The sequence below is a fragment of the Sardina pilchardus genome, chromosome 11 (genome assembly GCF_963854185.1).
Source record: "Sardina pilchardus chromosome 11, fSarPil1.1, whole genome shotgun sequence".
Classification (NCBI taxonomy): Eukaryota; Metazoa; Chordata; class Actinopteri; order Clupeiformes; family Clupeidae; genus Sardina; species Sardina pilchardus.
The window spans coordinates 20,469,948-20,497,233 of record NC_085004.1 but is presented as its reverse complement, the minus strand read 5'-3'; the positions used below and the strand labels follow the sequence as shown (position 1 = coordinate 20,497,233).

At 45.9% G+C, this 27,286-nt stretch overlaps 1 protein-coding gene across 2 annotated transcripts in view; it reads left to right on the top strand.

Moving 5' to 3' along the window:
• The window catches only part of glg1b (golgi glycoprotein 1b), a 43,311-nt gene extending 17,945 nt beyond the window's left edge, over window positions 1-25,366 (top strand). Inside the window, exons 5-27 of one of the 2 annotated variants that reach the window (XM_062548705.1) lie at window positions 949-1,152; window positions 3,331-3,402; window positions 3,785-3,971; window positions 4,335-4,552; window positions 6,345-6,466; window positions 8,066-8,167; window positions 9,721-9,874; window positions 10,305-10,322; window positions 10,851-10,988; window positions 11,356-11,442; window positions 12,427-12,489; window positions 12,781-12,894; window positions 13,660-13,748; window positions 14,407-14,524; window positions 15,368-15,460; window positions 15,768-15,905; window positions 16,670-16,793; window positions 17,113-17,258; window positions 17,536-17,637; window positions 19,279-19,386; window positions 20,384-20,504; window positions 21,392-21,498; window positions 21,703-25,366. In XM_062548705.1, the coding sequence (XP_062404689.1) occupies window positions 949-1,152; window positions 3,331-3,402; window positions 3,785-3,971; window positions 4,335-4,552; window positions 6,345-6,466; window positions 8,066-8,167; window positions 9,721-9,874; window positions 10,305-10,322; window positions 10,851-10,988; window positions 11,356-11,442; window positions 12,427-12,489; window positions 12,781-12,894; window positions 13,660-13,748; window positions 14,407-14,524; window positions 15,368-15,460; window positions 15,768-15,905; window positions 16,670-16,793; window positions 17,113-17,258; window positions 17,536-17,637; window positions 19,279-19,386; window positions 20,384-20,504; window positions 21,392-21,498; window positions 21,703-21,870 (2,793 nt within the window). In that variant the 3' untranslated portion in view covers window positions 21,871-25,366. The remainder of the gene's footprint in view (window positions 1-948; window positions 1,153-3,330; window positions 3,403-3,784; window positions 3,972-4,334; window positions 4,553-6,344; window positions 6,467-8,065; window positions 8,168-9,720; window positions 9,875-10,304; window positions 10,323-10,850; window positions 10,989-11,355; window positions 11,443-12,426; window positions 12,490-12,780; window positions 12,895-13,659; window positions 13,749-14,406; window positions 14,525-15,367; window positions 15,461-15,767; window positions 15,906-16,669; window positions 16,794-17,112; window positions 17,259-17,535; window positions 17,638-19,278; window positions 19,387-20,383; window positions 20,505-21,391; window positions 21,499-21,702) is intronic. The other variant, XM_062548706.1, reaches the window with a different exon arrangement.
• The last annotated feature ends 1,920 nt before the right edge of the window (window positions 25,367-27,286 follow it).

The following is a 27,286-nucleotide window of genomic DNA, read 5'->3' as shown; positions in this document are numbered from 1 at the left end:
GCTCGTAATCCCCAGTTCAGCGATCTGTCATGTCGCCGATCATGTGATCTTGTGCTTTATGCCCCGGTTTGTCTGGGAGCAGAGCACGATCTGATGTCGGGGTTAGCGCTTTCACAGACGGGGAGGTTCCACATTCCTGCGTGTCCTGTTCATGTCCCGTTTTTCCCTCTTTTGCAGCGACGTGGTTTTGTAAATCTCTGGCAGAAAATTGGTTTTGTGTTCTCGACTTGAAATCCGACTGTGCTGAGCTGAACGGCCGTCTCTGGTCTTAGCCCCTGGGACTCGTTTTAAGTGTGTGATCATTTTTTTATGTTATTTTATTTATTGCCTTGTTCCGTCTCGCTCAAGTGGAAGTTCTTGGAGGTCTCTGTAGTGGAGAGCTGTTCTGCTGATTTGTGAACTGAGGAGAACTCGCGTTCCTTTGTTTTGGTTTCACATCTTCCCCCTTTCGGCTTTTTGTTGATTGTGTTTGTTCTTTGCCATCATAATCCAAATTCATTGAGTTTTATTGGCATAACCCATACAAATCGTGTTGCTTTGGCCATTTTGTAACACAACAAAATGAAAACTATCAAGAAAAGAAACACATTTAACATGGAGTAGGATAGGTATGGAAATTATAAGATAAAATAAAATAGTATTAAAAAGTAAACTTACATGCCCATGAATGAACATGCGCACTCACTCACTCACTCACTCACTCACTCACTCACTCACTTGTAGACTACAAAGCATTACTATGAAGAAGAATGAATAATAAGAAAACAGTCTTTGCTTTGTTGCTGTCCCTTAATTTGTCATTTTCTCTCTCTCTGTCTCTCTGTCTCTCTCTGTCTCTCTGTCTCTCTCTGTCTCTCTCTGTCTCTGTGTCTCTCTCTGTGTCTCTCTCTCTCTCTCTCTCTCTCTCTCTCTCTCTCTCTCTCTCTCTCTCTCTCTCTCTCTCTCCAGGACCTGCACTCTCAGGGTGAGGTGATCTCGTGCCTGGAGAAGGCTCTGGTGCGGGAGGCGGAGCAGCAGGAGCAGGCCCACTCCATCCAGGACGGCTGCAAGAAGTCCATCATGCGCGTGGCCGAGCTCTCGGCCGACGACTTCCACCTGGACCGCCACCTCTACTTTGCCTGCCGTGAAGACCGCGAGCGCTTCTGTGAAGACGTATGTCAACCGTGCCTCCGAAATCTCAAATCCCTGAAACACTGATAAAATTTACCACCTTTTCTTTTTTTTTGTATTTTAACCTGAAAAGATTATTGGAGCTAATCTTCCTCATAGCAGTTTCAGAAGAAGGGTTTAGAAGGTACATGGGTACAAGGTTTAAAAATGATGTTAATGTTGATTATGCAAAAACTACTGGCCCAATTACAATCTCACCCTTTGGATTTCAAGTGTGTGTGTGTGTTCACACAGTGTTCATTGATATTTTGAGTTTGACTAGCATGCCACATGATCTTGGTTGAGGTCTGCGCTCTCCGAGTTCCTTTCTAGTTTGATATTAAGGTAATTGGTTCCTCCACCAGTGTCTGGGTGTCATTTTGGTCCTATCGTCATCTTTTAAAGTAGTCACTTCCTAGCCATGAGACGTCTAATTTTCGCAGTTGTTTATTTTTGAGACTGACATCTCCTGACCCATCTCACAGCTGTGTGTCCCCTTACCGGGAGCTTCTGTGCAGATTAGAGACTCAGGTTTGGTTGTGGGCTGTGTGAGTTGGTGTGTTTGTGTCTCTGTGTGTGTCTGATTGTGTGTGTGTGGGGCGGGGGGGGGTGTGGATTGACATCTGCTCCCGAGGGATGGGCCAGGCGACACCAGGGCAGCAGGAGCCTCAGCTGCAGTGTGTCTGGTGTGAATATGTAGGCACGTCCTCCCAGGCCTCACACACATGCTCCTCAGCACACACACATGCACACCCCCACGGGTCACACACGCATACACATACAGCTTAATGATCACTGAAGTCAAACAAAAGAAAACGGCGTTTCGCAGGGGACTTGCCGTGATGGACAGAAATAGGCCATTTGCAATCACATGATGACGTCTGGCTCAATGAACCAGTCTCAAGCAAACAGCCAAACTCCCTTTTGTGCCACGGACAGAGCAGTATCGTGTGGGCTGTTTGGCATTTGCCTTTCCACAGTCTGCAATTTGTATCCCCTGCACGGAGTAGGCAAGGATGTGTTTCAAACGCGTCACTGAACTGTACGGTGTGTATCCCGAGTTGACCTTTAGCAAATATGCTTAAGGAGTGGTTGTCTGTATTGCTCCTCTATAGACACCCAACGTCCCCAAACGTCTGTTTTGTGAAATATTTGTGAGCGGAGGTACAGTGTGCCAGAGAGTGGATTTGGACATGTTGGCATGGTAACATCCTTTCATGGGTTTAATTTCCGAGGAGCCACAGTTGTTGTTTTTATCCTCCGCAGATGGCTTTTGGTTAACGGCGAGGAGTGTTTTTGTGTCACTGTGTTATTCGGCTAATAATATCACTGATAGGAATGTGCTTGCCATATGTTAGCACAGCAGCCAGAATGTGCTGCTTGGCTTCTGATGACCCTCCTTTACTGTAGGTCATGTATTGATCTGATCATTGATATTGGCCTCCGTATGAACTTTGACCTCAACATTTTGTCAGTGGGATTTCATTTACAATGTTGAAAAACATGTTCTCTAGCCTTGTGAACCCACTCCGTGAACATGATTTCCTGTTGCAGTTGCCTACTACGTCGACATGGCATGCATGGGGAATAGAGCTTTGTAATAAGGGCATGATTAAGTACTTGACTATAGACCTGAGGGCGATGTTTGTTTGATTATTTGACCAAATAACCTTGCAGCAGAACACTTGACAGTCATAATTTAGAGTACCCACTTGTGTATGTGTGTGCTGCTCATCTGAGCTTTTCTGCTGGTTGAGGGGGAGGTCATTATAGACAGTTCTTCTGCAGAGAGCAGAGACTGAAGATTCTCACTGCCTGCAGCAAAAGAAGCAATCAGGCCTCCTCTGAAGTTGTATCAATGGAAGCGTGGCTGGCGCACTCTCTTCCTCACTCACTCACTCTTGCTCCCTTCCTCACTCTAGGCTTGTTTGCTCAGACACACACACACACACACACACACACACACACACACACACACACACACACACACTTCACTCGCATGCACTTCTAAGCGACCCGATCAATCGCAGACCATTAAAAGATAAACAATACAACTCGCAATTGCACACTTGCCCTAAGAACATGTTCCGCAACTGAAATGCAGGGTGTGTAGATGTGTTGAGGAAGTACATCATCTGTGTTCATGCGGTGTACTGATGGGAATTGCCTGCTCTCTTACAGACTCAAGTTGGAGAGGGACGAGTTTACAAGTGCCTGTTCAACCACAAATTCGAGGAGGCCATGTCAGAAAAGGTATGTGTAAATCTGCTCTTACCTGTCCTAGCCGTGTCTCTGGGTTCTGGACAATCCCACGTTGATGCCAAGGCTGCCTGGGCCTACGGGCCTGCTTTCTTCCCGAGTTGTTTGGTGTAGTTGGGCGTTGTGGTCATATGCCTGCTACTTGTTGGACCTCCGACAGCCTACACAAAAATGAAGCTTGGAGAAAGGGCATGACTCAGTTTACTGTGGAGCCACACTTCTATTATAAAGACCCACAGGAATGTCACTGGCCTCGGGCCTGAGTGTTTGTGTGTGTGTGTAAGTGTGTGTGTGTGTAAGTGTGTGTGTGTGTATGTTGTGTCTGAGTTGGTGAAGCCTGTCAGTAAACATGCCTGCGGTCTCTCTCTCTCTGTAGTGCAGAGACGCCCTCACTACGAGACAGAAGCTGATCGCTCAGGACTACAAGGTCAGCTACTCGCTGGCCAAGGCCTGCAAGGCCGACCTGCGCAAGTACCGCTGCAACCTGGACACCAACATGCCCCGGGCCCGCGAGGCACGCCTCTCCTACCTGCTGCTCTGCCTGGAGGCCGCTGTACATAGAGGTGTGTGTCTGTGTGTCTGTGTGTCTGTGTGTGTCTGTGTGTGTCTGTGTGTCTGTGTGTGTCTGTGTGTCTGTGTGTGTCTGTGTGTGTCTATCTGTCAGTAGTTTCTTGTGTGCTTGTGCTCCGTATGTGTTTTGAGATTTGTTCCTCGCTGTGTTCATTCTTGTTCCACAAAGTAAAGTTATTTCCTTTGTGTTCATATAACCTTGTCTCAAGCAACTCGTAATTTACTTCACTGGAGTGGGAATCATCTGATGTGGCATGATCTAGTTTCCTGGTGAGATTAGTCATTGCAGGATATTATGTACCTTGGTGATGTAATGTAATGCTATTATCTGACCTGTGTGTGTGTGTGTGTCGTAGGGCGCACGGTGAACGGCGAATGCCAGGGCGAGATGCTGGACTACCGGCGCATGCTGATGGAGGACTTCTCGCTGAGCCCCGAGATCGTGCTGCACTGCCGCGGCGAGATCGAGGCCCACTGCTCCGGCCTGCACCGCAAGGGGCGCACCCTGCACTGCCTGATGCGCGTGGGCCGCGGCGAGAAGGGCGCCGCCATGGACAGCATGTGCCAGAGCGCGGTGAGCGCGCCGCACTCTCTCACTTGTATCTGTAGACCGCAGTACCGTCTATAGTGGTCTATAGTGGCCAGGGGTTTTCAATCAGTAATGTAGTTTCACTGTGGGAATCGGTATGTATTCATACAATGATCGTTGTGGAGTTGCTTCCTTAAGTCAGAATGGTTGATTACAGCCAGTTGAGAAACTCCTGGTCTATGAACCTCTAGAGTCGGTTTGCTGTAGATGGATTAATCCCTAGTCCTGGATTAAGATAGAATTTTAATGGCGATACCCATAAATGAAAAGATAAAAAGCTTGTATTGTATGACTAGGCTTCATAAATGGGAAGTCGGCACCCAGTGTGGATCTTGGATCCAAACAAGTTGTGAATGGTAACACATACTGAGACTACACCCATCCAGTCTAGTAGGTATTGGCATATTTCACACTTGCAGAGACAGGCGAAGGGCTGCTTTCTCACCTCCTCTCACCTTCACACTCACAGTAATAGCCTAGGCTTCAAACTGAGTCTCTTTCTCTCTATCTCTTTCTCTCTCTCCATCTCTCTCTCACACACACACACACACACACACACACACACACACACACACACACACACACACACAATGAGTTATGGTTGAGGTCCCAAAATAGAGGTCGTCATTAAAGGAAAGATGAGAAAATGCAGAAAGTAGAGGACCTTCGGAGTGTTTTGTCAGCCATCTGGAATTGCAAGTTTGGCCCAATTCTGGACTAATGACTTAAATGAGCCGGACCAGTGGAGCAGAAACACAGAAGTACTGCTCTGCTCTGCTCTGATTTTCACACACACGCGCACACACACACAGGCTATATCCATTCTGCTACATTTCCGTTAGAATCTTAAGCACTTGTTGCCTCTGTGCCGGTCTCATTTAACTCTTTTTGAGCGATTTCAAGCCTTTCTGAGTACTTGACATGGAATGATTTGAAAACTCTATCTTTTGCATTTTAATATGGACAGCATAATTCGTAAACATCTGTAAACAATAACGACGAAAAACCCATGTTCCCTTCCTGATCGGGCTTAGTCAGCCCGATTGTTTCTCCACTCCATGACTCACCGCGACATCCGCTACTAGCCTGCCAGCAGTGAACGCAACACCGAGAACAAAGTCCAAGCTTTAGTGGCCTGACTTTGTGTGGCAGCTTTTGCAGTGCAGTTTTAAACGATGCATTTTACAATGCTGAGAGGTGCATGAATGATGCTGTTGTTTGGGCAAATGGTGCACGTGAGCCACACTTCAGAGGTCTTCTGTAGTCAAGGTTCTGGAACTGCAAGCGTGCGTCTGGACAGAGATCGTATTTGTTTTTTTTTGTTTTTTAAAAAAACAACTCCCACTCTTTCTGTCCTTCCCATTTTCTTTCGCCAACTCTGCATCTGTTGTTCATCTGTATGTGTGTGGCCACTCTTGGTTATCACACATGCAGGGACAACGGATTTGTTATGCAGGGATATCACAGGCAGCAGCCCATTCTTTCGTTGAGCAGAGGGTCGCAACCACATCTTTGTTTAATATGCACCTCAGGTGTTAGTCCCAAACACCACCACCTCCACCTCATGAAACTCTAAACTTTAAGCCTCAGGCCACCCAGCTCTAGCCGTGGGGAGTTTGTCTCGCTGTCAGTCAGATTGCGGTGCTGACTGAGTGACACCAGGGCTGTCAGGGCTGACACAGGGCCTGGAGGTTGGATGGCAGAGAGAGAGAGAGAGGGAGTGAGAGTGTGGGGATTAAAGCCTCTGTGCTGGTGTGTCTTCTTGTGTCTCTCACAGCTCCAGACCCTGATCCAGTCGGCCGACCCCGGAGCGGACTACCGCATCGACCGGGCGCTCAACGAGGCCTGCGAGTCGGTCATCCAGACGGCCTGCAAGCACATCCGCAACGGGGATCCCATGTGAGTGTGTCTGCACTGCGTGTGTGTGTGTGTGTGTTACTGATGAGTTACTGAGCGGGATTATGGTGTAGATTATTCCTTTGGATGTATTTCATATAAGTTTATTTTTGCCGTTTATTGTGATGGGACAGTAGAGACAGAGAGAGGGAAAGAGAAGAGTGTAGAACCAGGAAATGTCTAAGTCGGAATGTGGCTCCCCTTAAGCACTTGCACCCGAATGTGATCTGGATGATTCAGTTTGCACCACAGCCCCCCAGATGTATTTCTATGTCATATTCCTATTTTGCTTCTGTGTGAGTGTGTGAGAGAGATTTTCTGCAGGTTTTTATTCTTCGACATTATTTTTGTGGCTGTAAATGAGGAGCGAAATGAACAGCTATTTCTGTTGTAGTGAGGATAACTAGTTTGATACACTGCTGCGTGTGTGTGTGTGTGTGTGTGTGTGTGTGTGTGTGTGTGTGTGTGTGTATGTGTGTTGATTAAAGTCTCATGGCTTCAAATTAGCCAGCGGTCTCAAATTGCTGTATCACACTGCTGATATGTCTCCGAATCCCCTGCTTGCTTTTGTTCCCTCATTAATGCGCTGGACTGTATCCAATTATTTGGGGTTTCTTTTTAAAGACAACCCTCTGTCGTGAATACATTATTGTTAGGCGTTGTAGGGGGTGCGCGAGGGAAGGTGGTGGGGGGCGTTTGGGCGGGGAGAGAGAACTGAAACGGAATTCAATTGACTCAGACATCAGGCGTCTGAACTTTTCACAAAACTCCCCGCTGAGCTAGAGGGGCCTCTGTGACCGGCATTCTTAATGATCTGGGCCCAAGGAGACGGCCAACCAGACCAAGCTGTCACTATCAGCAGATTACAAATGCGTGTGTGTGTGTGGGTTGTCTTGTTGTATGCATCCGTGTGTGTGTGTGAGGGGGGTGTGTGTGTCCTGAAGTGTCTTGTCGCGTGCTTACATGCAGAGTGGATAACGAGGAACCCCGCATGGAGATGTATTTGCGCTGCATTCGCTAAAGAGCTTGTCACAGTTGAGGAATGAGAGCAAAGCACTGGAAGACTGCAATGCACTGTCCCCAGGGTCTTAAAGGGAGCTGTGTGCATGTTATTTCTAATTGGCTTGGCATCAAAGCAAACCGGAACACTGTCATATCGATGCTTAGTTTGTTTTGTTCAGGATTTCAACATCAGATCTCTATCAGATTTCTGTGTGTCTGTATTACTGTGTGCACTGCTTTATTCAGTATATGAAGATTTGACTATATCCTTACTGTATGTGTCTGAGTGGGTGCATGACTCTTTGACCTTTGCTGTATGTGTGTGTGTGTGTGTGTGTGTGTGTGTGTGTGTGTGCGCGCCAGTGTGTGAGATTACTTTACTTTTGCTGTGTGTGTGGGTGTGTGTGTGTGCCTGAGTGTGAGAGAGATGACTACCTTTACTGTGTGGGTGTGTGCTTGTGTGTGTGTGTGTGTGTGTGTGTGTGTGTCTGTGTATGCCTGTGTGTGAGAGAGATGACTACCTTTACTGTGTGGGTGTGTGCTTGTGTGTAAGAGAGATGACTGTACCCTTACTGTGTGTGTGTGTATGTGTCTCCTCAGGATCCTTTCGTGTCTGATGGAGCACCTGTACACAGAGAAGATGGTGGAGGACTGTGAGCACCGGCTGCTGGAGCTTCAGTACTTCATCTCCAGGGACTGGAAGTGAGTGGGCACCGCCTGTCCAACCAGCTCCTCTTGCCTTACCACACACACACACACACACACAAACACACACACACACACACACACACACACACACACACACACACACACACACAGAACATCACAACACTCCACTCTCACATTTCTGCAGATTTGAGCTGCTGTTGTGTGTCAGTGTTTCTGCCAATAATATTATCATGGTCCTGAAGTTGCCGAGTCCGATGCAATAACAGCTCTAGAACCAAACCCTAATGGCTTCGCCTGTTGCTGGTTTATGTACATGTGTTCAACAACAACAGTGCTTTTTTGTCTTTGTGTTTAAATGATGAGCACAATGTCGACAATGCTCATCAAAGCTCCACGTCTTTTGTGAATGCCTCAAATGAGCCATGTTGTAAACGAGTGTCAAGTGCTTAATTGTCGGCGTCGCCTCTTCAGCAGAGGGCTGTAGAAGGAGGTGGCCGATTGGCCCTGACCCCCGCTCCCCCTCCCTCCCTAGGTTTCCCAGCAGGCCCTCGTCTCTGCTCTTCACTTCGGAGAGAAAGCGAGAGAGCTTCACTCCGCCGCGCGGCCGCTAACGCTAATGCCCCTCGGCCGCCCATAACGTCATTCACAGCCCATTACGTTTAAGTAGGTTTTAATAGGCTGGCTCTGAAGCGGCAGTTGGGTGTAATTGCCCATTATGACTGACGGCACTCATCCTCCCTCTTAATTGGTGGTTTGACTGCTTCCTCTGCCTTTGATGCGCTCTCTCTCTGTCTCTCTCTCTCTCTCTCTCTCTCTCTCTCTCTCTCTCTCTCTCTCTCTCTCTCTCTCTCTCTCTCTCTCTCTCTCTCTCTCTCTCTTTTCCACTCTCTCTCTCTCTCTCTTTCTGTGATGCACCGGGCTGCCAGCCTGTCTCTAAACTGAGCTGTTGGTGTTGACGCAGACACCTGAGCCCCCCTGATGCAGCTTTCGCTTCGGGCAGCTCCGGCGAGGCCAGCGTGTTTGGATGTTTGAGGGGAAAACATTTTGCCAGGCTCCCAAACAGTAGCGGTGCACCTGGCCACAGACGGGGCCGTTTGCCGTACCTGCTGCGGTTATGTACAGCGCGTCCTCTTCTCTCCCTCCCAGACGACGTTGTCAGACATCCGAGCTGTCTGCCAGCGACATTTGACACTCTGTGCTAACACTCAAAACCACAGAGGTGACGCAGCAGAAATACGGAAACTGATTGTTATCTCTTCTATGCATCCTGTGTCACCCGACAGTCTTGCTCGCTCAGCCACATCCTGATAGTCCCCAGCACACTGTATCTCGGATGAAGGAATACATAAACGCCAATCGCAACACTTATTTAGTCAGTATAGTTCATTTTATTGGTACAAATTGGGAATACTTTCCTGCTTACTCGGTAGTTTTACACTCCTTAGAGAAACATCTTTCCATACATTTTTTGAGAACATAAATCTTTTTTAAAATATAATTTATAATAGAAGACATGTCTCTGGAGGGTGTGAGGAAAGCTCTGACTGCCCGTGTGACCCTCCTCTGCCCCCCCCCCCCCCCTCCAGACTGGACCCCATCTTGTACAGGAAGTGCCAGAGTGACGCGGCCCGTCTCTGCCACACTCACGGCTGGAACGAGACCAGCGAGATCATGCCCCCGGGCGCCGTCTTCTCTTGCCTCTATCGCCACGCCTACCGCACCGAGGAGCAAGGCAGACGGGTAAGGTGGCACCGCCGTCTTCATGGGCGTCCCATGACCATGCAATGCCACTCACTGCTGCTAATTGCAGTTATGGTCTACCACTGTTTCTGTCTGGGTAGACATGCTTCTTAAGGATGAGAGGAGAATGTAGTCTGTCGGTCAGTCAACATAATCTGTTAACTTGTCCTTAAATTGTCCATGTTAAATGTAATGGTCATTCATTCATTCATTCATTCATTCATTCATTCATTCATTCATTCATTCATTCATTCATTCATTCATTCATTCATTCATTCATTCATTCATTCATTCATTCATTCATTCATTCATTCATTCATTCATTCATTCATTCATTCATTCATTCATTCATTCATATATATAGATTGTGTAAGGGTGAAATGTTTTGAACTCTTGGTGAACTTAACAGTCGGTGTTTTGAATTTAACAGCGTGATCCAGAAGAGAATGTAAGTGTGAAGTGCAGTTGTGGTGTGCGGGTTTTGTTGTGCCAATCATGGTGACAATATCATCATAATTTCGGGCTTGTGTGAACCATGATAATGAATGCAATGAAAGCCCAGCAAATTACTGATAACACAGCCAAATCTGCAACATCAGGTCCTGGATTGAGTTAATTACCGTTAATTACTGATGATTGTAAATCTGGAAATGCAGGGTTTGAATCTCATTATTCATTCTGAATATCACCAGTCGCATTTGCCTACATTGTCCGTTCTAATTGGGGCTTTTGTATGTGTTGACAGACTTTTGTGTGTGTGCTTAAATCTGTCATGCAAGTCAACTCTCCACTGTAAATTATGTATGAGCGAAGTGAGAGCAGTCACCTTGCCCTGCTTTGGATGTGGGTCAACAGGGCACCGTGACTGGCAAAAAGCCGGATGAGGTTCATACTCTCTCCGTTTGCGGCAATGCATGTGTGTATCCATGTGTGTGTTTGGTGTGTGCTGATGAATGTCGCTGTGCTGTGTGGTCAGCTGTCGCGGGACTGTAAAGTGGAGGTCCAGAGGATCCTGCACCAGAGGGCCCTGGACGTGAAGCTGGAACCTGAGCTGCAGAAGCGCTGCATGACCGACCTGGGCAAGTGGTGCAGCGAGCGGACCGAGACCGGACAGGTGAGGGGGAGACATTGAGCTAGAGGTCAGAACAGGTGACCTGCCTTAAACAAGTTGGCAGAGATAACTGTCTGACAAAGTTAAACCACTGACCACTGTTTGACTTTTTGACTGTTTCCCTGCATGCTTTGTGCCAGTTCTCAGAATTGTTGACGTTTTATCAACTGTTCTCAGAACTGTTGCCAAGACCCCATTGTAGCATAATGTGTCCACTTGAAAGTGCAGTGTCTCTGCCAACATCAGTGTTTTTTTCCAAAGGGATTTGTGTGCTTAACAGTGTGGGTGATTCCAAAGAAGTGGACAATTTTCTGATTATCTGTCTGTTCTTTGTGTGTGTGTCTGTGTGTGTGATCTTGTGTCCCCACAGGAGTTGGAGTGTTTGCAAGATCATCTTGAGGACTTGGTAGTTGAGTGCCGAGAGGTCGTGGGAAACCTGACTGAGCTGGAATCGGAGGTAGAATATTTATGATATTGAAGAGCTTTAGGCTCCGAATGGAACAGAGTGCATTAGACTGAATCACTGGGAACAGATTGCTCAATCCATACAATCAAGCAAGTGCCAACTAAACTGCAGCTGAGTACAGATGACCCTGTCCGCCCTATAACTAACGGCAGGAATCTCTGCCAGTCATAGTCAGCTCTTGCCGGAGATTTGCTGACATGTCGCTGTCACTAATGTCATTCCAACCGTCTTATCATACGGTTGCAGACGTTTGGCTAATCTTCGAATGGAAAGTGACCTTCAGCGGGGGATAGTTTTAGTCTTTGAACAAGCAACCATCCTTTTTTAGCTTACTTTCATAAGAAGGTTGTTGGAGCAAGAACATTTTTGTATCACAGAAGTATACTAAAGGCTGATTTATGCTCTTTTTTTGTACAAATGTAGATCCGTGTCAAACAACATTTGAATGGTTGCATCGTTTCGTCATTGCCTGTATGCTTTCTGAACACGTACAGAAGACTATATGAACACATTATATGGACAGAGCACGGCTCCGTCCGCATTCATATTTCACTGAGCATGAAAAGGCCTTAATGCATGGCAGGTCTCACCTGTTGGTTTCATAAGCTTCATCTGCTCTGAATGAGAACCCTGTGCGCTAGTGGGCTCTGCCTGGATGCTTAGATCATAGAGCCTGCTGCTCCTCTCTTTCAGCCAAAGAGCTTTGAACAGCTCCAGATGACAATGAAATCTGACAGTGTAGCGCTGGGCTTTCTAGGGACTTTCTAGCCCTTACTTCATTGTGTCATTTTGTTTCTTTATCCCTCCTTTTCTTTCTCTCTCTCTCTCTCTCTCTCTCTCTCTCTCTCCTTCTGCCCTCTATCCCTCCTTTTTATTTCTCTCCTGTTTTCAGACCCCTCCCCTGTAGTTTTCTCACTCAATTTTCGCTCAATTCCTTTGGTCTTTACATCTCATTGTCTGTTTCCTGTCCCTCAGGACATCCAGATTGAGGCCCTGCTTATCCGAGCCTGTGAGCCAGTCATCCAGACCCATTGCCACGTAAGCCCCCCCCCCCTCTCCGCCTCTGTGTATCTGTTATCTATTCAGACTCTGTTTACGTCTTCACTCTCTGGTAACGTCTTGTATGTGACGCTCCACATAATCTGAGACCAGGAGTCGATAGTGGCATGTTTTTACCATAAATGTAGTTTTCCGATATAGCAATGAAATGAACTTCTTTCCTCTGAGTCATATGATGTTGTATGCATCTTGAGTATATTATCTCTCTCTCTCTCTCTCTCTCTCTCTCTCTCCATCTCTGACTCATTCCCCCCCCCTTTTCTCTGTCAGGATGTGGCTGATAATCAGATTGACACAGGGGACCTGATGGAGTGCCTGGTGCGGAACAAGCACCAGAGAGAGACGAATGACAAGTGTGTCGTGGGTGTCACACACTTCCAGCTGGTAAGATGACAAGGCAATTCTACTACTGTGGAGGAATGGAGGCTTCCTTGCCCTCCTGCAGCCCTAAAAAAAAAAAAATTGTGACACATGTGTGCTCATTCATATATTCCCTCACCATCTTAGAGAGAGAGAGAGAGAGAGAGAGAGAGAGACACACACACACACATGCGCACACACACGGAAATGCAGCTTGCACGCACAGTACATATACACCTCGACAGTGAAGTACTCTGCTGTCAACATGTTCATTAACACAAAGAACTATGCAGCATTGATGAACACCACACACACACACACACACACACACACACACACACACACACACACACACTTTAACACAAAGAACCATGTGCAGCATTGATGCACACACACACACACACACACACACACACACACACACACACACACACACACACCACAGGGCGCAGTAGTTGTCCTTTGGCAGGGTGACCTCTTGCACGAGGATCCAGTTTTGCAGCTTAATCTGAAGTGATGGGATTCAGACTGAGTTGGTTAAATTGATGTGATGGATTTGATAGATTTAGCTAGGAGCAAGTGTGTGTGTTCGCATGTGTGTGTGTGCATGTGTGTGTCTGCGTGGCACTCTCTGTCCTCGTTTTTTCCCCCCTCTCTCTCGCTCTCGGAGATTTGTTCCCTAAACTGAATCTCCAAGGTTAGCAAGCACTGAGGTGTGAGTTATTTTTCTCTCATTATTTCACCCATTCACAGTATCCTCATCACTCACCTCCGCTTTTGGTCTGACAGGTCCAGATGAAGGACTTCCGCTTCTCCTACAAGTTTAAAATGGCCTGCAAGGAGGACGTCCTCAAACTGTGTCCCAACATCAAGAAGAAGTGAGTGAGCGTTGAAACCATGCTACACTCGGGAGCAAGGACAGAGGGGTGGGGGTCTTACTGTAAACTGGCCAGACTGGTTTACTTAATGTGGTGAACAATCTGTTGTGACTCACCCTCGTGGAATATCGAGTTCCGTGGCGGTGTGATGTTTCCTCTCCTGCCAAGACTCTAACAAGCCGGCGCTGTTGTATGTGTGTGTGGTGACTCATCGCCCCTGTGTGACGACTCCAGTCCTGAGTCTCGTCCGTCATCCGATTGACCTGCCCGTCCTCCACCCCCGCCCCCCTCGCCATGACCTCTCGGTCGTGTTCCTCATCCATGCTCGCTCTGGCCCCTTCTGCTTTTCTCTGTCTGCTCGTTTACAGACGCGCTGTTTATCTCCCGTCTCTTTATCTCTCCCTCTCGCTCGTCTTTGTTATTAGCTCACGTGCGCGCTGGCTCTGTGCGTGACGCAGATGGGCTGGAATACACTCTGTCCTTTTGTTTGTGATCTGAGGGTGCTGTGCATGTGGTGTGCAGTAATGTTATCTTCTGAATATTGTTTTAATAATGCTCTCTATCTCTATCTCTCTCTTCATTCTCTCTCTCTCTCTCTCTCTCTTCCTTCTCTCTCTCTCTCTTCCTTCTCTCTCTCTCTCTCTCTCTCTCTCTCTAGGGTGGATGTGGTGGTGTGCCTGAGCACCACCGTGCGAAACGACACGCTCCAGGACGTGAAGGAGCAGCGCGTCTCGCTCAAGTGCCGCAAGCAGCTGCGGGTGGAGGAGCTGGAGATCGTGAGTCCCAGTTCACACCCTCTTCCCTCTCTAACCCCTCACTTCCTCCCTCCCTCCCTCCCTTGCCCTCCTCTCCTGCCCTCCTCTCCTTCCCTTGCCCTCCTCTCCTGCCCTCCTCTCCTTCCCCCCTCTCCTTCCCCCTCGCCGCCTCCTCACATGTCTCCTTTCCTAATTCCTCCTTGCAATCCAAGCTCGCTGTGTATCCTCATGCAGTTTCATGAGCCTTTTGATGGTCTCAGACGGTTGACCTTTGGGATTGAAGCGGGGAGCGCCACTCTCCTCTCCTCGTAGGCGAAAGAACAATTGGGGAGGGGAGGTGCCACCTGCCCGCACTTGACCCCATGGCTCTCATGTGTCCTGCCCTGGCAGAGACTGACGCACTGGCCAGCAGTTTTCAGTGTAAAAATAGCCCCTCGCTCTCTCCCCAGTCCTCACACCGCTGTGCTGCAGCTGGAGGTGTCAGTCTGTCCTTTAGCTCAGTCAAGGGCTCTTGGCCAAACCCCCCCCTGGTGTGCCCCTGTATATTGGTGGGAATAGTGGCTAGGCTGCCCACTCACTAAAACAAACTGTTTTTTATGTGAGATTGGGAATTGGAAAACATCTGTTGATAATGGGACTTGCTCTGACGTTCAAGTTGTTCTGCCTGAGCTTTCGTCATTTTGTAATTTCCTCCATTGCTTTATCTTTCTCCATCTCTCATATTTTCCCCTCAACATTCTCAAATCCAAAGTTTCTTTTTAAGCATGAGATACGGTGTTGCATAAAACGGCACATTTACTAGTAACACTGTCTTTCTCTCTTTCTGTCTGTCTTTGTTTGTTTGTTTGTATGTCTGTCTCTCAGTCGGAAGACATTAGGCTGGAGCCAGATCTGCAGGAGTCCTGCAGGCCTGACATAAAGAAACTGTGCTCTGGGGTGGAGTTTGGCAATGCCCAGGTAAGTCGGCATCAGCACCACACCTGCGAGTGTATCTATTTATGCTAAAGAGTTAGTTCCTGTGCAGTGTGCACTAAACTTACTTTCTGGCTCAGAGGAACGTGAAGTAAATACAATTAACTTTCTGGTTCAGAGAAACCAGAAATAATTGACTAGATCAATTCAAAGCCCACAGAAAGAATCTAATGCGCCGTTTTTCACTGTATATTCTCAGCTCTCCAACTTGTGTGTGTATAAAATACTGATTTCTATTTTGAGATAATCTGCCGTGCTTCAGCGCCTTAAGCTCCTCTCCTCCTCCCGTCAGATGATCGAGTGTCTGAAGGAGAACAAGAAGCAGCTCACCCATCAGTGTCACCAGAAGATCTTTAAGCTGCAGGAAACCGAGATGATGGACCCTGAGCTGGACTACCAGCTGATGCGCGTGTGCAAGCAAATGATCAAGGTGAGCGCGTGAGGGCCAACTTGTGGGGAGAGCAAAAAGGGTTTAGGGTTTAGATCCGCAGCTTTCAACTCAATTGCCTACATGCCACGCCCTTCTTGGAAGGCTTTATCAGCCTGCACAGACATTTTTGATGGACCATCACCTGCATTTGTTTTTTGCACACCTGTTTACACGTTTGAGTGTTACACCTAGTGAATGAGCAGGTTAAAATGCTGAAGGATTTATGCGTGTGTCTAAATTGAGTAAAGAGTTGCACTGTTGGGCATAAACAAGATGTTTAGTGTTACAGTGAACGTGAAAGTAGAGGAATATAACAGAGGATGCCGTTGCTAACACTTCACTTGAAATGAATGTGCTGGCTGAAATGGCCTTCTGTGGCATGTAGTCCATACATTAACTGTGAGGACACATACATGTTTTTGTTTGTTTGTTTGTTTGTTATTTTGATTATTAATTATCCCTTGAGGGACATTCAGTGTCAGGAACTATACATTATGTTATGTTACCAGTAAGGACAGGTGTCTACAGCTGCACTGCAAAATCAACTGGGCAGTGTACTGTAGTCCATGTCGCTGCACGTCATTAATATTCACATCATGTCCATCCTGCATGGTACGGGTCATCAGGTATACACTCCACCCCCCCTCTCCTGTCATCGGCTGTCCTCTGCCATAATGTCATTTATCTCTCCCTCTCTCTCTCTCTCTCTCTCTCTCCCTCTCTCTCTCTCTCTTCCTCCTGTCCCTCCTTACTCGCCATCTCAGCGTTTCTGCACGGAATCCGATGCCAAGAACATGCTCAACTGTCTGAAGCAGAACAAGAACAGTGAGCTGATGGACCCCAAGTGCAAACAAATGATCACCAAGAGACAAATCACCCAGAATACAGGTACCCCATGCCAAAAAAGACATATCTGTACACAAACCTGGAAAGACATTTCGTTAATTCTCCCAAAACACTTGCATGTCATTGTAATCTTCGTTCGATGTATAATTAAATGGGATTGTATTCATTAATTGTTTTGCTTACCTTGCATGCTTAATTCTAATCTTGTGTAAAATGTTGGTTATATAAAGGATTATGCAAGGTTTTAAGTCCAAGTGCAAGAATCACTTCAGGTTACCTGGAGCTTCTCCAAGTCAGGCCTTTACACTGCAGAGGTGGACTCTCCCCAACTAAAAGCGTATGCTTGTGTGACCCTATCCAGACTACAGGCTAAACCCTGTGCTGAGGAAGGCCTGTAAGGCTGACATCCCCAAATTCTGCCAGGACATCCTGCGCAAAGCCACTGACAAAGAGACCGAACTGGAGGGCCAGGTCATCTCCTGCCTCAAACTCAAATATGCTGACCAGGTACAGATGCACAGCTCAGATAAATGGTGGTGGTGGTGGTGGTGCTAGGTGTCATGTTTTTTTAATATTGCACTTGTTCATACTGGAGGATGTTTAGTACCAGACAAGTACAGTAAAGCTGGAAAAACAAAATGACATGGGCAATGAAATGTCAATATGGGTAACTGAAAAGAAAGAATAGCATGGACATGAAGATAATATAGTGTCTCTAACAAATATACGGTACATGTATTTTGTGCACGCAAGTAAGCTGTGTGTGTGTTTTGTGTGTGTGCAGCGTCTGTCTCCTGACTGTGAAGACCAGATCAGGGTGATTCTGCAGGAGTCTGCCCTGGACTACAGACTGGACCCTCAGTTGCAGATGCACTGCAGTGATGAGGTGAGCCCTCAAAGCCTGCACACTCTTCAAGATGTATTTACTCACACACACACACACACACACACACACAACCTATTTTTCTTCCTGTCTTGTACTTGTTCACACACACTCAAGCCATCGCTCTTCTTGCCTCTTGCCTATTGAAGCGGCGTTGAGTGGAACACGAATAAACTAGACACTCTAATAATAATGTTGACAGAATGGCGCTGAGAAGCAGATAGCCCAGAGACCGCGTCCCCAATGATGAAAAACAGCTTGAGGCGGACGTTTTAATGGAATCGGGTCCCACAGGCATCCTCTCGGGCTTATCCATTACGGCTCCTCAAAAGGGGCGGTGGAGGGGGGGATGGTGATGGGTGATGGGCTACTCTGAATGATCAAAGAGCTCTCTAATCCCCCCCAAACCCCTTTTTGGTAGCCATTTGGACTCATCCAGAGATCAGAGCTGTGAAAAGGGTGCACCTGCGACCTTTACGGACGGGAGTGTGACACTGTCGTCACTGTCAGATCCAGTGTCGGAAGGGTAGGGGGGGGTTCGCTCTGTGTGTGTCTGCCTGTGTGTTTCACACTTCCTGTTCACAGCTTCATGTACGGTGTCATGTCCTCACACACGCCAGCACGTTAATCCCTTCGAGTCTCTCTCGTGCACGCTTTATCACAGATAGATACACACACACACACACACACACACACACACACACACACACACACACAGCCATAAATGTCAGCGCACACCTAGCAGCTTATCTAGTCCCTGTGACATCTACATTTTCCCTCCTCTTTTACTCTCTTTCACTGCTTCCCTTCTCTGTATCTACCTCGTATACACCCGCACACACACAGGCACCCTACTCTTATATAAACACTCCTTTTCCCTCGGATCATTGCTACTCTACTTTTTTTTTTTTACTAGCATATCTTTTTTACCTCCCGTTTTCATCCTACCACTCTCTCACCCACTCCTTTCCTTTCCTCTCTTTCCTCTCTGTCCTCCCTCCATCTCTGCCCCCGTCACCCCAAGAGCGGTGTGCGTGGCAGTGTCCTTGGCGGCTGTAATTACTCCTGGCCAGAGCGTGCAGGAGGGCCTCCAGCCCAACAACACCATTTGCATTGAGTGAGTCGGGAGCACCTCGAGCGGGCTGGAGTGGGAGAGAGAGGGGCCCTTCCGCAAGGATAAGCCCTGTCCACAGGGGCCCTTATTTATGGAGCCCCAGAGCCCATGGCCCTCAGAGGAGTAATCAAAGCTGTAAATGATGAGGCGCTGGCTTTTATGTGCCAGTAAGGGAGCCTGGCAGGAGTGTGTGTGTGATAAACTTGTCAGTGAATGAACAACGGGGTGTGTGAGATCCTGCAGCTTTCTGCAGTAGGGTCGCAGAGCACACAGCTAGCTCAGTGTGTTGTCTCTTTTCCTCCTTCCTTTGTATCATCACTAGGAACGAGTGTATTAATAGCTCACTGAGTCGGCTTTGTTCTATTCACAAACGCAGACTTCCAGCCACACTGTCTTGTTTGTATTTATTAACCTCTCTCTGTGTGTGTGTGTGTGTGTGTGTGTGTGTGTGTGTGTGTGTGTGTGTGTGTGTGTGTGTGTGTGTGTGTGTGTGTGTGTGTGTGTGTGTGTGTGTGTGTGTGTGTGTCTAGATTTCGCGACTTTGTGCGGAGGAGGCGGCAGCACAGGAGCAGACGGGGCAGGTGGAGGAGTGTCTGAAGGGCAACCTGCTGAAGCTCAAACAGGAGGGCTGTAAAAAGGTAATGTCTTGACTTGCCTCGCCTCACCTCACAGTGCCTGCCTACTGCACTGCACCAGGGGCTTCTGGTCTTGGGTGCATTTTACCTACCTAACTGACTGGCTCATTCGACTTCATGTAGCCGTAGATCTCGCGTGACATTTCTGTGCTTCAGATAGGGTTGCTGTCTCAAACTGATTTTAAGTGTATACAAACTTCCAAAGTTAACAGACTGATTGGTGCTTCGTTTTATGTGTAGACACCTAGAGCAAGGTGCTGACGAGGTTTGGCGCTGTTTTGAGCGATGTTAGTGGTTTAAAAATGTGAGTTTGATGGCGTGTGCTTGTATGCCCTATGCTAGCCCACTGTTAGCGGTTTTGGGCTGTAGCTCTTGCCCGTGCTAGCTCTGTACTTCGTGATCAACGAAAAATGCTTCTTCCACGGCGTAGTTGATGCATGTTCATTTTTTTTTCAATTTTCACCAGACTTACATACGTGACTATTTCTGACATTCTGATATGTCTTTCAAACCGGAATTGTACATAGTACGTCATGGTTGAAAACGTATCAGAATGTCAGAAATAGTCACGTCTGTACTCGTCTTAAGACGGCTACATGAAGTCGAATGAGCCTAAAATAAAAAATATGTCATATTACAGGTTGTTTAGTTGTCTTAATTAAACTATGATGCCACTATTAGGACCCTTTCTGCTTTGTTTTTAGCATTTGTTCATCTCATATTTTAGATTGTTTTGTTGTCTTAACACTATGACACAACTATGAGGATCCTTTCTACCATGTTTTTAGAGTTTGCTTCACAAAGTCACTTGAAACAGAATCCATTTATCAGACTACCACCACTAGGTGCAATGTTTTAAAATTGAAACCATTTATTCATAAATGTCAGGCTACATTTCTATGTGAAGGGCATATTTAAAGAGCCCTGACTTGCCGCGTCTGATACCAACTCATTGAATCTGGGACACGCTCACCTTCTCCCTCTCTGCTCCTCTCTGCAGGAAGTCCTGAACATGCTGAAGGAGAGCAAGGCGGACATCTTTGTGGACCCAGTGCTGCATACGGCCTGTGCCCTGGACTTGAAGCACCAATGTGCGGCCATTACTCCAGGCCATGGCAGACGTGAGTAACCGTCCGCAGATATATATATTATAGAGATTTGCCTGATACAGCAGCATGTATGCTAGAGATTTAGCAGATACAACAGCAAATACTGTATTTTAGAGATTTGCCTGATACAACGCCATGTATTCTATAAATTCAGCAGGTACAACAGCATGTATTCTGGAGATTTAGCAGTTACAACATCACGTAGTGTGTAAATGTAGCAGGCTCAACAGCATGTATTCTGGAGATTTAGCAGATAAAATGGCATTTTGTGTAGAGTTTTAGTAGGTAAGACAACATTTATTCTGAAGATGTAGCAGCAGAGATGCAAAAGTCTGGCTTCAGAAAATAAAAGTCCTGCCATGTATTGGTTCTACCTGTGCACTTACACAGGTGATTTCACTAATTAGCTGAGCTTTCTGGCTTAAGAGTTGTGTTAATTAGAATCAGCTAATAAAGTGAATGGTTGGAACAGAAATGTGGCAGGACTTTAACTTTCTGAAGCCGAACTTTGACATCTCTATTTAGCAGGTAAAACAGCATATATTTTAGAGATACAACAGCAGATGTGCGCCATATAATGCATCTGTTCCAGGGTGATTTTGACAGTGTGGCTTGATTAGTGATTGAAACTTAACTCTGCAGGACTCGTAATATCCGGCAGCTCTGACAGTTGGATACCACTGCTGAAGGCTATACTTTAGAGATGCCTCTGGAGAGATAGTCGCCCTTAATTAGCTTGGAGTAGGGTAGAAATGGTAGCAAGTTGTCGTGTTTAGAAGCCAGATTCAGCGATCTTTGGGAAAGGAAGTTGTCAGTGATGGTACTATTACTGGTATTATTACTTTTATCTCCGCTTTGCCTGATCACCGTCACTGCATCCTTTCCAACTCCCTCAACAGAGATGTCCTGTTTGCTGGAAGCTCTGGATGACAAGCGCGTACGACTGCAGCCAGAGTGCAAGAAAAGACTCCAGGACCGCATTGACATGTGGACCTACGCAGCCAAGGTGAGCTCTCCCTTTGAAAACTCAAATCCCATATGAGCATATCTTCACACTGGTTGAATAAAATTGCGTTCTTCTCTTTTCACTGCCCATGTACACACACGTTATACAGTTTGAGCTTTGTTGCACATATATTAAAGAAGCGGAACTTGAAAGCTGCAGTGGAGTGATGTTGGTCCCATGACCTTGTGTCTGTGTGTCTCTCAGGTGGCCCCAGCTGAGGGTTTCTCAGACTTGGCCCGGCAAGTCTTGCTGTCGCCCTCCAAGAACTACATCCTGTTTGTGACCGCCCTGGCCGTCTGCGTGCTCTTCCTTATTGGCCTGTTGTGTGGCCGCATCACCAAGCGTGTCACCAGGGAACTGAAGGACAGGTAGAGAGAGGGGTGCCGAGGGGGGCCGCCCTGATACATGACAAACTCTCTCCGTCTCTCCATCCCTTCCTCCCTCCCTCTCTCTCTCTTTCCTCTCTCGCTCTCTCTAAAGGCCCAGACTCTACTCGTAGCCCTTGCCTGTCTCAGTTCTCAATCATTCTGTCTCTCACTCCCTCTCTCTCTCTCACACACACACACACACACACACTCCCTCCCGTTCTAATGCTGGCATGGCTCCAAAGACCCCTGCCCCCACCATCACTCTCCGCCCCACCTCAGACTTCCAAACGACCCCTGAGGAGGCCCACAGAGTGTCCCACTGGCCCTGGGCAGCCGTGTTCTGCTCCGTCCTCTCCATGGTCTACTGCTGTCCTCCCTGCCACCCCAGCACCCCCTCGCTTCTTCGTCCCCTTGAAGGACGAAGGACGAGAAGCACCTCTGCTCCAGTACCGCAAAGGCCCTCACGGAACTTCTGCCTTGGCTTTTGTCGTCGTCGTCGTCGTCGTCGTCATGCGTTTTCAAATCTCCACAGAAATGTGAGGATGACTGTTGCTACGCAAGCCATTACGCAACACTTTTTTTTTTGTTGGTGTTTGTTTGTTTATTTGTTTTTTTGTTTTTTAGAACTGGCTTGCCTTATTCTAATATAATTCCAGCTGCATTCTTGAGCCAGATGTATTTTTCAGACGTGAGGCTTTCCCTTTTGGACATGAGGTGTATTCTGGGGGTCAGGATCGACTTCATGCACCATGGAACTCTGTGCATCCTCATACGTGCGTCACAGTTCGCTCCACTCCCGGAGTAGGGGGGGATTGACTGTTCATTTGCAATCATCTCACCCAAGAGAGAGGGGTCAATTCTATGCTGTTTTTCTGGGTGTGCTTTCAACGTTTTTTTTGTTTGTTTGTTTTTGTTCTCTTTTTAATATCCACTGGTCACAAATGAGTGAGCGGGCATGCAGATGTTTTTCACCCTATAGCCGCAGGACTGCCTGATTGAACTTGAGGGCCTGAAGGTACGACATTAAAACCGAAGGACGGAGTGATGGTGCACTCAGCATTAAAGAACCAACGCTTGGTTTTGTTTTTTCCTTTTCTCTTTCTTTTTTTAATTTTTTTTTTTAAAGATGGACATGGTGTTGGAACCGTATTCATGCAATGTCAAACAGATAAGTCTCTGTTAAAACTGGAGTGAAACTCCAAGGAAAGGTCAGTCACAGTGGCAAAACCAATGCAGAGTCCACTGAAACTGGGAGCGTGGGCGATGGAGCTTTACTTCACTTTGGATTTCTGATGGAGTGATCAGGAGAACCGTCATTAGTCTGCCTGAGCTAGAGGCTGTGCGTTGGGCACAGGCTGCGTAGGAGAGAATTGCCAGGTTTGCCTGGCCAGCATGTGGACAGTGGGGAGAGGGAGATCAGATGTGGGTTACCTAGGAGTCTACTTGCCTTCTTGTACACAAAGCTTTTGATGAGGGTTGAATTTGTTGTTTAGGGCCAAGGCATTTGTCAAAGAGCAGAATGAAAAAACAACCGCACACCATTTTAGAGCGCATTTGGACTGTATGTGTGTATGCGTGATTTTTTATTTTTTTTTTTGTCTTATTTTTTTATGTAAGATGAACTTTGAATTGCTAACTGAATCATTGCACATTTTTTGTGATCTATGTACGTTTGTTTGACCATAGCCTTATTTATTGTTTACAAACTAATTGGGTTGAGTGTTTGTTTTTTTCTTGCTTATTCTTTTTGTGAAGTGTGTCACGTGTAAATGTTTTCTCTCGTTGCCTTTTCTCTCGTTTACGCCTGTGAATGTCCCTATAGGCTCTACCTGAACAAAAAGGGGCTTCGGGCTAGAGAGAAGTTTTTATATCGTCACCGGGGGTTGGTCTTGGGAGGAGGCCACAGCTTTGTATACTGTAAGTTTACTCCAAGAGGAGCGACCAAGGATGTAATGGTGTCCACAGATGGAATACAGAACAAATCTCTTCCCTTCCCTTTAGCTCTTAGTCAAGAATTCACCTTAAAGGAGACATGGATATCATAGACAAAGGCACCAACCCATTAAAAGAGGCAGGTTTAGCTCCTCTGAGCCACACTGCAGGCCATACATGGCATGAAGCACTCCCCCCTCCTTTACCTTCCTTTATCCTTGAACACCTAACACGTCGTCTAGAACGAAGCCTAGTCCGCAGAAAAAAGAATACATTCATTGCAGTTCATTGTATTTAAGCAGAGATCTAAGACCTGACAGTAACGCCTCATGTAAAAGTACTAAGGGAAAATTGCATTTCAACACAAAGAGTTATGATTTTGTAAATAGTTAGAGAGTATTTACAAATGGGACATCATCCTGCATACAGGCAGGCTGATGCTGGACACGGTGGGGGGAGGGGTGGGGTCGGGTTGATGGAACTTGTGTGGGAGTGTGACCATTATGTGCAACCAGGAAATGCTGCAATTTACCCAAATGGCAGATACTTTAGTCATTATTTTCAGATGCTATATAAAAGTACAATATCATTTAAGAACGATGAATGTTTATTGCAAATATAGATCTCTTTTCTGAACTGATGTATGTCTGGGGGAAAACACAATTTATGACCTTTTTTAAGATTTTTTTTTTAAATTACAGCCGTCACAAGGATTTTGATCCACCTGGCATTCATATCATGTTTAGTTTTTGCTCTTTTTAGTGATTAAACAACCTATTCAACACAACACATGCCCAAGTTGCATTCAGCACTGGGGTGCTGTCGTCCATTGTCATGAAATGTCAAGGTTTGGCATTCAGGATGGGAATTTAAGATAACTCTGCCTCTGTGAATGACATACTGTCAAGCTGATATGTGACAAGGTATCAAATGACAGATATTAAAATTTATAATAAATGGTTGAAGGCTTGTGTCACCAACATATGAAATGGTATTGTAGAGAAATGGGTTGTTTCAACCTTGTAATAGTCATCCGAGTTCAATTAAAGATGCCAGACACTCTAAGAGGATGTCAAGAAAACTTGGGGGGGGGAAATGGATTTAAAAATATAGAAAATTGCTTTTTAAGAGGCATACTTAACTGGTGAAAGAATCAATATGCACCCAGGTTTGGACGTACATTCATGTATTTGCGTATTCATGTAACGCTCTCGGAATATACATGTAAAATCTGGAGTAAGGTACAGTAACGGCAGGCTCTAACTGCTTCAATTGATTACTGATTCCACCACAGCAGCCCTGACACGTACAGCACACATCACCCAGAATTGCTCCAAGTTCCTCACAGTTAGTTTTTTTCTGTACAAAGAACTGTCCTCAAAAAAGATAACCAATTTTGTAATTTTTATTTGTGTGAAAATGTATGGCTGTACTCTTCTCTGTTCTCCAGTTATGCCATGTAATATTGAGATGTAAGAGGTTTAAATTTGTGCATTTTTCTGTTGATTTTATTTTTCCTGTACAGATGGAAAATTTGTCAGTTTAATAAAATTGTCTGCAGATTTTCATATTCTGGTTTACTTATTATTATTATTATTATTATTATTATTATTATTATTTATTAATTGAATCCTTCCTGTATTTGACCCTTAAATGTTTACATTAGGTTCAAATTTGATACAGATTCCTATAGAACAAAAAAGATTTTTGATATCGTTAATATCTTTAAGTATAGTTTACAAAAATGAAAAATATATTGATTGCTCACCAGTTCTTTAGAAGACCTACAGAACGAAGTTGGAATGAAGTTTGTAAGCTCAGTGGTTCACTTCAAGCTGAATTAAATGCAGAAAAAGTGGTTGGAAAAGTAACGAGAAATGCAATTCCAAGGAAAATACAACGATTGTGATTTAAAATGTCATGTATATTGAAAACCGATAATGCAGAGATCGTCACTAAGGTGTTGCTAGGGTAGTAATTGTCGTTGCTATGCTAATTAAAGCAGTCGCTTTGCTGGTTGTGAAGGTATTCATGATGGTTGCTACTTGAATTACACATGGAGGTTAGACAGTTTAATGGATGTTGATCGATAGTTCAATGGATTAGCTACCTGCACAATATATACATCAGGTGATGCAAGAACATCCACTAAAATCACAAAGGACTTCACCCATCCTAGTAACCATTTCAGTTTGTTCTTGTCAGGCAAGCGCTTCTACAGTTTGATGGCCTAAACTGAAAGACTAAAGGCCCACGCCCACTGGACATGTACGCGGCGATACGCGTACATGTCTTAACGGAGCAAACCCCACTAGAAACGTCTAAAGTGCGGCAGCCACACAGGGTTAAAACCGGTTAAAACTATTCTAAAATTCTGCGCGTCAAGCCCACGCCGCTGAATGCCGTGTCCGGTGGGCTGTCATAAAGTGAAGTCTGGGAATGGAAAAACTGAGCTTGTTTTTTATATCAAAAAGTTTACAAAAATGAGAAATGACTCTCCAGTCCTTTAGAAGTCCTATGCAACAAAGTTTGGATGAAGTTTGTACATTAAATGGTTCAAGCTGAATTAAACTTCGAAAAAGTGGTCAGCGGAATAATAGCACATATAAGAAGCCTAGTGATAACAGTATTTTTATGCACTGTAATAAGAAGCCCAGTGATAACAGTGGCGAAGTGGGTGCCAGGGTAATCATGTTGGTTGCTATGGTAATGGTTGCTAGGTTGTTGCTAAGATAATTTAGATGGTTGCAGGGTAGAGATGTCGGTTGCTATGGTAAATTCTGCAATTGCTGTGTTAGTTGCTCATGTTGGTTGTTATTCTTGTTGCCAGACTGAGATTGTTGCTAAGGTATTGTTAGGGTAGATATGATGGTTGCTATGCATGTTTATAGGGTAATCATGTTGGTTGCTATAGCGGTTGCTAGGGTGACATTAATATGATAGTGGTTGCTACATTGTTGCCAGGGTATTTGAGATGGTTGCTTGGATGTAGCTAAGGTAATCATAATAGTATACTAGGGTTGCTAGGGAAGACGTGATTGTTGCTATGGAGGTTGCTGGGTAATAATTGAAGTGGACATGGATACTGATGTTGATAAAATGAATCGAATGAATGGTTTTAAGTAGATTAATGAGAGAAAGTTGGAAGGAAGGTGCCTTGTATTCTTGCTAGTTACTATGGTGGTTGCTAAGTTGACATTGTAGTGGTGGTTGCTAGGTTGTTGTCAGGGTAGTTAAGAAGATGGTTGCTAGGGTGGTTGCTGTGATGCCATGGTTTAAAGGATGATTATAGACAGATAGTTTAATGAATATTGATAGACAGATAGTTTAATGGATGTTGATATGTAGATAGTTTAATTGTTATTGATGGACAAATAGTTTAATGGATGAATGAATGGTTTGAAGTGGACAGATAAAGAGAAAGTTAGATGGAGGGTAGGCTACCTTGTATTCTTATTGAATGGAGAGATACACAGAGAGAAAGGGGC